Source organism: Schistocerca cancellata, chromosome 3 (assembly GCF_023864275.1).
Source record: "Schistocerca cancellata isolate TAMUIC-IGC-003103 chromosome 3, iqSchCanc2.1, whole genome shotgun sequence".
In the NCBI taxonomy this organism is placed as follows: Eukaryota; Metazoa; Arthropoda; class Insecta; order Orthoptera; family Acrididae; genus Schistocerca; species Schistocerca cancellata.
The window spans coordinates 542,944,350-542,956,885 of NC_064628.1; the positions used below are offsets into that span (position 1 = coordinate 542,944,350).

The 12,536-nt window shown below is 38.8% G+C and overlaps 1 protein-coding gene across 2 annotated transcripts in view; it reads right to left on the reverse strand.

Moving 5' to 3' along the window:
- Window positions 1-3,042: 3,042 nt before the first annotated feature.
- LOC126175372 (probable phosphorylase b kinase regulatory subunit alpha) overlaps window positions 3,043-12,536 on the reverse strand; it is a 247,572-nt gene continuing 238,078 nt past the window's right edge. For both annotated transcript variants that reach the window (XM_049922140.1, XM_049922139.1), the window contains exons 23-25: window positions 7,327-7,380; window positions 7,048-7,251; window positions 3,043-3,602 (exon numbers count right to left, since the gene is read on the reverse strand). In XM_049922140.1, coding sequence (XP_049778097.1) covers window positions 3,375-3,602; window positions 7,048-7,251; window positions 7,327-7,380 — 486 coding nt within the window. In that variant the 3' untranslated portion in view covers window positions 3,043-3,374. The remainder of the gene's footprint in view (window positions 3,603-7,047; window positions 7,252-7,326; window positions 7,381-12,536) is intronic.

Here is a 12,536-nt window from a genome sequence, read left to right on the forward strand (position 1 = left end):
GAAAGGGGGGGTCCATCCAGGAATTTCCATCAATGAACCTGCAATTTGATGGACTGGATGTAAGTATATCCCTAATGTTATTTAATTTGCACATTTGGAAATGGATTTGAAGTTCAGCGGGGGGGGGGGGGGGGGGGGGGGGGGGGGGGCACTTTGAGGTTTGCTGATGACATAATTATATCAGGCTTGGCAAAGGACTTGGAAGATCAGTTGAATGGAATGATGGTGTCTTGAGAAGATGTTAGAAGATGAACATTATAAAAAAAATGGAGGATTAAATCAGACAATGCAGATGGAATTAGACTAGAAAAATGAAACAATACAAACAGTAGAGTAGAGTAGACTTGCTATATGAGAAGCACAATAAGTGATGATGGCCAAAGTAGAGAGAATGTAAAATGCAGACTGACAACAACAAGTAAAATGAAAAGATAAATTTGCTAACATCAAACAGAAATTTAAGTGTTATGAAGTCTGTCTGAAGATACTTGTGTGGTGTATAGCCTTGTGGGGTGTGTAAGGCTGGCAGCACATTCATGTCGCTAGACCAGCTAGGGTCCAGGATTCACTGCTAGTGGCTGCAGTTATGTTGAAAGATGGGATTCTACATTAATACAATTAAAACATCAAAATTAGTTAATTATATTGATTACAATTAAACAAACAGTACTCACCAATATCACAGTATGTGCTGGAAATGTTTTCCCCTTCTTGAGGGCATGGTTCAACATGTTTACATTTATTTGCAAACACCTTTACCAATTTTTCGCATGTAATCAAATGCGGAAAATCAATTATCACTGTCTCCAGTTCATCTATTGTCTTTGGGTTATTATGATACACAAATGTTTTAGTTGCACCCCAAAGGAAATAGTCAGGTGGATACAGATCTGGTGAGCATGGGGGCAGAGACCTTTCATCATTACTCACTGTCCAAAGATTTCATCTAAAAGTCATAGGGACTGATGTTTCATATCAGGAGTAGCATTATCTTGTTGGAAAAATGAATGATTAATCTTGTTTTCATTCAGCAGGGCAATACATGGATAAATTATATGGGAACGATAGATATCAGAAGTGACAATAGTATCAAAAAAGATCAGCCCTATAATTCACACTTGCACTATGGTACCCCACACACTGATTTTCTCTGTATCCAGCAGCATTTCTCTTAAGGCATGTGGATTTTACAATGACCAAATTCGTGAACTTTGGGAATTAATGTAGCCAGATAGGTGAAATCGAGCCTCATTAATGAAAATGGTTTGAACTAAAACACCAGTTCCGTGGCAGTTAATAAATCGCTGAAACCATTCGCAATTTGCTACTTGTTTTACATGGTCCATACAATACAATTCTTGCACAGCAGCAATTTTACATGGATACATCCTCAGTTCTTCGGTTATGGCCTTACGTATCGTACAAGAGACTTTAGCTGCTTGTGATAATTTCCTCACTGATTTTGTTGGACTCTGCAATATGATGTCCAAAATGTCTTCAAGCCTATACACTGTTAAAAAAATAAAGTAACATAAAATATAAAATTTAAAAAATCGAAAAACAAGAAAGAAGAATTCAGGGACCAAAATATGAAAATGGCATTTGGATAAAGGAGAAATCAAATAAAATCTACCAATTTACAGGAAAAATACAACAGATTGAATAAGGAAACTGCAATTACAGTTTTTTGGTTACTTATGTTGAATGAATAGCAACATACTCTCAAACAAAATTCTGATGTCAACTTTATTAATGAAGAATTGCACAAGTTAGCTAAGAGGAAGACCTACAGGAAATTGGGACAGAGTGAGAAATCATTTAAGATAGTAAAGAATTGAGCCATTATTATTAACAGTCACAGAGTTGCTGAAAAGCCCTACAATGGCCTACAGAAGAATGAAAGAACCAAGGAGCGGGGTGGGGGGGGGGGGGGGGGCACCAATGACGAGATAATAGGGAGGAAAAAGAAGTTCAGAGGCCCACTACACAGTTTCTGTCTGTATATATATGTGTGTGTGTGTGGGGGGGGGGGGGGGGAGGGATTTTTTGGGGGTAGGGGAATGGAAGGAGTGTTGAATGCTAGGGCAGTTTTTTTTGAGAAGGACAAGGCTGTTTCCTTCCTTATCCTTGCCTAGTCTGAGAAAAGCTTCACCTCTGAAAGTCTTGCTGTCAGTGGGAGGGGTTAAACTTACTTCTTTCTGAGTCATATTCCTTTTTTCAAAAGAAATTTGGAAAATAAATGTTAACTAGAAATAAACTTCATACTATATTTTTGGAATGGGGTCATGCTCTATTACAGAATAGGTAACTGATGGATAACTGGTGGAAACTATTTACCTGGAAATGTGCTTTATGAGCATATAACACATCTATTATTATTTGTATGAGAAAATGTTAGTGTTTATATATGTGCTGAAAATCTCTCGTGACATTTGGGCAACGAAGAAACTGTATTTCATGTTTAGGCAATAAGGAAAAGTGCTTATTTATCATGCATCTCTTTTATGCAAAAATTTGCATAGAGTATCGTGTTTGGTGGATCCATAGCTTCTGTGTCAGAGTACTTGATATGGTCCACTGTAATTGGCTGAATGAATCAGTTGTTGTTACACTTTTACCTAACAACTGCAAAACCACTTCAGATGGGTTCTACTGTTGTAATCCTTATTATCAGTCAGAAACCACTGACTCTGAAAAAACACTAAGTAACAATCAGTTCTTAATTTCAGTACATGCAGCATCACATGCTGACACAGAAATTTTATTCATTAATAATAATTTATAGTTAATTTTTTTTTTTAAAGGAAGGAAGATTGAGTTTAGTAATCTGTCGACATCAAGGTCATTAGAGATGGAGCATAAACTTCGATTGTGTCAAGGATGGGGAAGGAAATCTGCCATGCCCTTTCAAAGGAACCACCCCAGAATTTGCCTGGAATGATTTTGGGAAATCACAGAAAACCTAAATCTGGATGGTTGGATGCGGGATTTTTCACAGTCGTACTCCCAAATGCGAGTCAGTGTACTAATCATAGCACCACCTCAATCAGTAATTTTTTATTTTATTTATTTATTTTTAAGACTGTAGAGTTAATAAAATATGTATGTTTTGTGTTTTAAAAATGTGGGAATCTATTAACAAATAAATTTTTCAATGTATTCTGACAATACCTGGTCTTATTAGTCTACAGCTATTCGCAAAAATGACATTGTTATCGCATTTATCAACGTTTTCTGCATGAAATACATTAGTCTTCAAAACTATGGCACTTTGTTTTCTGAGGTAGCACATAATCAAGGAAGTACAACTAAATGGCGAGGAGGATGCTTTGGAGTTTGTGTTTTACACATCATTGCTTAAGATTCTTTTGCTCTTAACTAATTGTACAGTCCATATCTCCTTCACGCGGCAGACAATCCAGTAGGCTTGCAATAGCTCTTGTCACATATGTCATGGTTCCATAACTACCACTAGGGGCACTGTCATAAAAATGTTGACAGATATATGCTGCTCCACCACACAGCAACCCACCCGTAGACATCATTTCACGTTGTTCTCGAGGCTTCGCACAACACAACGTAGCATCACCATCCACTCTCATCTATAAAAAAAAAAGAGATTTTTTTTCAATCATACAGTAAAAAATTTAAAAGTTTCTCCAACTGCACTGTCATTGTTCTTCAATACATTAATCAAGTAAAAATCACATACTTTTTTATAAAATGAAAACTATTATTCTTACAGTCAAACTTCAAACAGCCATTTTATAATGGATGAAAGAAAACTCGAGAGAATGGAAAGGCTAGAACAGGATCTTTCTTATGTATATGAAAGGAGGGTATACATTTAATTTTAATGATTTTTTTTTACTTCTACACTTCTCTCATGGTTCATTCTAAATGTAATCTTTTGCTGTCACTCCTGTCTAATTTATCATTACATCTTCCACTTATCTCTAGACTTCAACCTCAACCACACTGTATTATTCATCCGAATACCGAAATCCCTTCCTTAAGCTATAACTACCTTTCGTTATATCCATATTTTGTACACCACTGCCAGGTATGTATTATGGTTTCTTCTCATTCCATTTGTGTACTAAGTGCAGGTGTAATGACTGCTTAAATGCCTTTGTGTGAAGTGCAATTAGCCTACTCTTGTCTTTGCTGTCTATGCAGGAGTAATATATAGGGGGAGAGTATACTCCTAGATTCTTTACTTAAAAATAGTTTTAAAAGTTGAAACCAAATGGTAACAGGTTTGTTCCACTCATGTGACAGGATATCAGAAATCTTGAAAAATCTGAACTGGCAGACTCTTTAAGATCTCTCTCTCTCTCTCTCTCTCTCTCTCTCTCTCTCTCTCTCTCTCTCTCTCTCTCTCTCTCTCACACACACACACACACACACACACACACACACACACAGAGAGAGAGAGAGAGAGAGAGAGAGAGAGAGAGAGAGAGTTTTCTTGTTTGGGAAAGCAAATAAAAGTGCCATTAATGAATATCTTCATAGTCAGCTCCAAGCATTGACCGCGGGACACAAAGATATTGAGCATCTTTGGTCAGAATTTAAAGGTATTGTCCACCATGTGCTAGAGAAGTATGTGCCTAGCAAAAGTATAGAGGAGGGAATGGATCCACCTTGGCACAACAAACATGTTAGGAAGTTGCTGAGAAAGCAGAGAATTTTGCACAGTCGTTTTAAACGTAGTCACTGCCCTGCTGACAAACAGAAATTATGCGAAATGAAAGCAGCTGTCAGAAGGACAATGAGAGATTCTTTTAACGAATTTGAAAGCAATATTTTATCTGCAGATTCTAAAAATAACCACAAAAAATTTTGGTTGTACATAAAATCTATGAACGCTACAAATAATTCAATACCTTCTCTTGCTGACAGTATGGGTAATGTAACGACGATGATAAACAGAAGCCCAAAATTCTAAATCTAGCTTTCAAAACCTCGTTTATGGTAGAGGACTGCAGCACCATTCCCCCTTTCAATTATCGAATAAACGATGCAAGGATGGCTGACATAGTGTTTAGTGTACCTGGGATTGTAAAACAGTTAAGATCCTTAGATGCCAGGAAAGCACCTGGCCCAGGCGGTATCCTGTAAGATTTTTTGTTGACTACGCTACAAATATAGCACCATTCTTATCCATCATCTACCAGAGATCACTGGAACAGCAGAAAGTTCCACGGGACTGGAAGAAGGTCCAGGTCTTAGCAATCTATAAAAAGGGTAGAAAATCGGATGCACTTAATTACCAGCCAATTTCACTGACATCAATTTGTTGTAGAATCATGGAACATATTTTGTGTTCAGACATAATGACCTTTCTAGACTCTGAGAAGCTCATCTGCAGAAACCAGCACGGTTTTAGGAAACAGCGGTCATGCGAGACACAGCTGGCCCTCTTTGTGCACAATATACAACAGGCTCTAGATACTGGCTCCAAGGTTGATGCCATATTTCTTGACTTTCAGAAGGTTTTCGGCTCAGTTCCGCACTGTTGCTTGCTACAAAAAGTGTGCGCTTACGGTCTATCTGATGAAATATGTGGTTGGATAGAAAGTTTTCTAACAGACAGTTAGCAGTGTATCGTCCTGAATGGGGTGACTTCAACAGAAACAAGTGTAACTTCAGGTGTGCCCCAGGGCAGCGTAATAGGTCCTCTGCTTTTTACAATTTACCTAAACGATCTGGTTGATGGTATTGACAGCGGCCTTAGACTGTTTGCCAATGATGCTGTAGTCTACAGGAAAGTAGTGTCACACAAAAGTTGTGATCAAATCAATGAGGATTTGCAGAAAATAAATGTGTGGTGTAATGACTGGCAGTTATCTCTCAGTATTAATAAGTGTAACCTACTGCACATAACATGGCGAAAATCCCCATTAATGTACAAAATAAATGCCCAGTCTTTGGGAGCTGTAACGTCCATCAAGTATCTGGGTGTGACTATTCAAAATGATCTCAAATGCAATGATAAGATTACACAAGTAACGGGTAAGGCGAACTCTAGATTGCGGTTTATTGGTAGAATCCTGAAGCGATGCAGTCCTTCAACAAAGGAAATAGCTTACAATACATTAGTTCGTCCAGTCTTGGAGTATTGTTCGTCTGTATGGGACCCTTACCAGTTGGGTCTGATTCAAGAGATTGAGAAGGTCCAAAGAAGAGCAGCAAGATTTGTGACTAGTACATTTAGCCATTCAGAGAGCTTTACAAATCTCATACAAAGTTTGAAGTGGAACACACTTGCAGATAGACGGCGCGCTGAACAGAAGGGGCTGCTCACTAAATTCCGAAATCCGATCTTCACCGAGGATGTAGAGTATATATTATTACCACCAACTTTCAAATCACGCAATGATCACGATTCAAAGGTAAGGGAAATAAGAGCTCGTACTGAGGCATTCAGACAGTCGTTTTTCACTTGCGCGATCCGCGAATGGAACAGAGGGGGGGAAATATGACTTTGGTGCGAATTGTGCCCTCCGCCACACTCCACTTGGTGGCTAGCGGAGTATATATGTAGATGTAGATATAAGTGCTATCACTTTTAAAATCAAACTGCAATAAGTTGTTGCAAGATTCTAGTCTTTTCATTCCAGTAGATTTTTATAAAGTATGTGTGTCTCTCCAAACAGCACAGTGTGAATGGCATGTCTTACATAAATACCACCACATTTGCAGGAAATACTATACAAACCTGGCATTTCTTGATGTAGATGTTGTCATACTTATGTTTTAAATACTTGTGTTAAAACTGGTGATGACTGTCAATGGACATTGTTTTAGTTCTACATATTGAGGTGTTTAAGACAACTTTGTTGTGGACAAGATAATGAAAACTTTTTATATTCAACTTTGGAGTGTAACCCTACTGCAAGATGATTTCATTCAGTCATGCTGCTGTGAAAGACTGAGGATATACTAGTCTCCTTTGGTAGAAAATAACAAAAACTGTGACATGTTGTTATACAATTTATAACATTTAACCTGTAAAAGTGTCAACAAATAGAGTTATCTTACCTGGTCTTCCAGAAATATTTGATTCGCTTTGTGTACAAGACTCTCCACTGTTATTATGTTTCCTAAAGAGGCAGCCACATTATATTCAGCAACCAAGGTCAGTACCATCAAAGCTTCAACAATCAGCTGGCGATATTCGGGTTGTGGAATAGTATTAAGAACAGTTTCCACTGCCAATGCAAACTTAAGTTCTCCTGAAGTCATCTGTGAAAAGCCATCATTTTAGTGATGAATTTTATTTATGAACTAGAATGTGCAGCAAGTTGCAAAAACACTTACCTCTTGAGTCAGATGCTGAGGTAAGACTTGTCCTTCAATAGCTAATCCCTGGCACTAAAATTAAGAAATTAATACCATTTTAGTGTCACAATTATGCCTTACTTTGTAAAGGCACTATGAACTACACAATAATAATGAAGAGCATATTCAGGATCTGAGCAAAGATGATTGGGGTAAAGGGAGGGTGCAACTTATATTTGTTTCACAGTGAATGGCGAAATAGTCTTGATTCCATGACAACTTCTTTTTAGGTACAGTTGTGACTAATCAGTATTCATTACATGTTGCACTTTCCTCCAATTGAAACTGAATTGGTACGTCTACCTGTGAGGTTAGCGGGAGAGGGAGTGGTGAGTGAGTTAATTTTATGATGATCTTTTTTGGGTTGGTTGGTTTGTTTGGGGGAAGAGACCAAACTGCGAGGTCATCGGTCTCACTGGATTAGGAAATTCGCCTGGAGCGATTTAGGGAAATCACGGAAACCCTAAATCAGGATGGCCAGACGCGGGATTGAACCGTCGTCCTCCCGAATGCGAGTCCTCTTTTTTGGGGGGAGGCAGCAGACATACCCCTGTTAATTATCATTAAACCACAGCAAAGAACCCTCCTACCAGGGGAAGGTATAAATGATGTTACAAAGATTATTTTATTGATACAAATTAAATTCCACTTGTTAGCTGGTTGGTTAGTTAATAAGTTAGTTTCAACTTGCAGAGATCATTTGCACAATTAATTGTAATTATGTGGGACTCGTGACTTTATATTCACATCACAAATTATTTTGTAAATATGGCTACATGCTTTTAAAAAAACATACAGACGTGCATCAGCAATTCCCACCAAGCACTTTTTTTTACACGTTAAATAATATAAATTCTACTACAAAATAAAATAAGTTGTCAAGGAGAAATTTTTACTGCTTGTTTTCATATTTTACTTTGCTATCTGTCAGACATTTTGTATCACTGGGATTCAGCACTACAATTAACTTTTTTGTGCCTAGACATTTTCCTACTCTCATTTTACATTTGTATCTCAAAGATATTGTTAATATTGTTGTGAAGAAGTAATTATCATTCTTACAGTTCTGAGAAATCAATGAAAAATCCAGCTTTTCTAAAACTTTGCCTTCCCATCACAACAAATTATATCTTCTAAGTTGCTTCATTCCAGGGAGCTTTCACTTTTGGAGTGACAGGAATGATAGAATTTGCTGGGTCTGGTCTCTAAGATGGGTTCACAATTTCTCACGAACTGGTTTTGGTTTGTTCCGTCTGTGAGCACAGAAGTTGTCATTGGTGAAACAAGGTCTCACAATTTTGGTCATTTCTCCTGGATTCATCAAAGAGACTTAGCAAGGCATATCCCATCATGACACTCTGTGGTTATTCTACTGCTATTGTCAAGTCAGACTGTGATGGATCAGTCACATCAAAGAAAGTGCACAACATTCTTATCTCCACATTCTTTGCTGACTTCAGTTTTGTTGGATATGTATCACTGTGCAAACTGCCATTTCAGCTCACAGTTAAAATGGTCTAGTCACAGTTCATCATCAGTTACAATGTTCAACACTGATTTTCATGTACCAACATTAAATCTAGTATACACCTACTAACAGAGCTCTGATTTCTTAGTCTTGTATCCATAAGTAGGATAGTGCATTATCCAAAACAGCAAACACTTTTTAACGTTATAACTGTCACATAATATCTGAGAGACAGCTGATGAAGCAATCCTAGGAACTCACTAAATAAGTCACGTCATGAAATAGGCACCTGTATCTATGTGCAAATAGTTCAACTGATTGATTAGTCCACATCTGACATATACAAGGAAATTGACTGACAAATACTGTTTTATATAAAAATAATCTACACAGAGAATACACCATCAATGAATCTTTAACATTTATCAAGTAACTACTTTACTATTTAATGTATCGAAGTCACACACTTTTCTGCCTCATCACTAAATAACCAAAAATTTAAATCCTCTGCCAAAATAAGCTGATGTTAACAGAAGCTAACATGAGATAACCAACCAATAGTTTCGTTATGGATGCTATTTATCATCAAAAGTGGATGCAGAAATGTATTTGCAATCTATAGAGTAGAAAGATATCTGGAGTGAGAACTGCATTCTGTGGGTGTTGTCAGAATTAAACTGGGTTTGTCTCCTGACAGCTTGAAAGATATCAATTTTTTAAACAGGTGTCAACCAAAAAGAGGCTATCTAGGAGTTAATTTTTTTTTCTTTTTGATACAATTCCAATAGATCACACCTGTGTTATTTCTAGTCAGGTTTGTCTTTTTAAGGGAGGGAAGGTGTTGAGAGGGGGGTGGAAGCAATTAGCAACAACTATTTACAGTACAGAAAATAAAAAGTAAATCAAAAGTTAATATATTCCAATAATAACATGAAATGAAGAAATGTGAAGTAAATGGAAGCTGGAAATTATTAAATGATGTACTGGAGGAAATTACAGCATGCATCATAAATACATTATCTACACAATCCTGGTACAGAACAGTTGCACTGTATAAAGGTATTCTGAATGAATATAAAATTTTTTAAGTCTCTCTCTGGCTATTGACAAGCCAAGGCAGGCTCTTGTGCAGTGTCTGTATCGGAATGTCAAATAGCCAAGAGATCTGATATTGCAATAGCGTGGCATACACCTCAGGCCACTGCTACATGTCACTTGAGCAAGGTGTCTTAATCACAAATTCAGCAGTAATATCACCCTGAAAAGGGAGCATAACATCATTCTGTCAACCACTGCAGAAAGTAATGAACTGAAAGCCTGAAAAGAAAAGCTGGGACAACATGATGCGATGAAGATGCCGAGAAGCCCAGAAAACCAGGTCACATTTGGTCATATTCGTCAATGCAAAATGTCATTGCCCCCAGCAGACAGCTACGTATATTCCGGGCACATTGTCGTTGTTTCAGGAAGGTGCGGTAACTGCTTCTAAGAGTGGACACCAGCGTCCATGGCTTCCTCTGGTGGAAAGGCCATGACAACTGTTTACAAGCACCACCAAACTGTGCAGAGCTGCAGTGAGCTTACTGCAGTGCTATCTTTTATGCCCATGAGTGCACCATAGTAAACCACATCACTGAGCTGTTGGGCATCACTACTGAATGGGCAACACCTGCCACCAGCTATGTTTAAAATATGCACCAAGAAAGAAATATCTGAATGGGATGGAAGTTGGTAGATGTGATGTACACGTACAGACAAACAAATGATTACAATTTCTGAAAAGTTGGATGATTTCTTCAAGAGAAAGAGCTTCAGAAACTTAGCAAGTCAGTAATTTGTTGGTCTACCCCTGGCCCATATGCAAGCAGTGATTTGGCTTCACATTGACTGACAGAGTTGTCATGTGTCCTCCTGAGTGATATCGTGCCAAATTCTGTCCAACTGGCATGTTAAATTGTCAAAATTCTGAGATGGTTGGATGGCTCTGCCTATAATGCTCCAAACATTCTTAATTAGGGAGAGATTGGAGAATTTGCTGGCAGAGGTAGGATTTAGCAAGCATGAAGACAGGCAGTAGGAACTCTTGCTGCGTGCAGTCAGTCATTACCTTACTGAAATGTAAGTCCAGGATGGATTGCTATGAACGGCAACAAAAAGGAGCACATAATATTGTTGACATACTGCTGTACTGTAAGAGGTGCCAGAGATGACAACCATAGGGGTCCTGCTATGAAAAGAAATGGCACCCCAGGCCATCACTCCTGGCTGTCCGGCCACATGCCAGGTGTCGTCAGATTATAACCCCACAGCTGCCCAGGTGCCTCCAGACACGTCTTCGCCAGTCATTGGGGCTCAATTCAAAGTAGGACTCACCACTGAAGACAGTTCTACTCCAGTCAATGAGATTATGCAAAGTTTAAGGATGAGATAGATAAAGTAACATAACTTATTAAGTACTTGATTGAAATGAATGAAAGTGTTGGGGAATGTTCTCAGAGGTCTTCCATTTATATACATAAGGTGGACATATCACATGGCCTGAGCATAATGTGACTGTAGTGCCAAATGGGGCCAGGCCAGCAACATGAGGCAGTCGAAGGAATGGGAAAAGACAGTGTGTTTTAATCAGTGACCAGTTCAATGCTCTCTTCATTACAACATGGCCCAGGGACAATATCTGGATGACTTCACATGGGGAAGAAAAATTGGAAAACTGGAAGGAGGACAAAATGTGACAAGTGTAGCCCAGCAGTTTGGTACTGTTCACAGTACTGTTTCATGTACATGGGGAGCATTTCAAACCATAGGCACTACTGCCTGAAACAGAGGAGGTGACTGACTATGGTTAACTACAGCTGCAGATGATCACTAAATTGTGAAGCACGCAAGAAGAGACCTGTGTGAAACAGCAAGTGTGATTGCAACAACATTTAACACATTCACAAGGCAATCAAATGCATTCCACAGTGGCATGATTGCTACAAGGGACTGGACTCTTTGCCCAATGACCAGTGCCTTGTGTTCCACAGACACCTGCACATTTGCGGCACCATTTGTGATGATGCCAAGAGCATAGGGACTGGACTAAAGAGAAGTGGGGTTCCATGCTCTTCTCAGATGACTGCAGATTCAGACAGAGAGTAATTCTGGATGTACTCTCATGTGATGAGAGGCGGCAACACATAAAACACCCAGGAACACTGTTGAACAGAATAATTTTGGTGGTCCAGCCATTATGGTGTGGGAAGGCATAATGTTGCATGGGTGTACTGACCTCTAAATCTTTGAAAACGTTACACTCATTGAGCAATGTTATTGTGATACTGTACTCCTTCCCCATGTGTTCCTTTCAGGGTTGCATATGGTGGTGACTTCATTTTTATGGATGACAATGTGTGATCACACTGAACAGTGTAGGTGGAGGAGCTCTGGAATGAGAGGATATTCGACAAGTGGACTGGCCTGTCCATTCCCCTGTCCATTCTCATCAAACACATGTGGGCTGCATTGGGGGGACATATTTCAGCATGTCCACATGCACCAATGGCCATCCAGCAGTTGACAGTCATGCCGGTGGCAGAATGGAATGCCATAGTGTGATCAGCTTGGAGCAAGTTGCAGAGCATGCATTGCTGTCCATGGTGATCACAACCCCCTTTTAACAGATTGACTTCCACAGTGTAAATAAGTAAACTGCTCCCAGAAGCCATGTAAAGTGGTT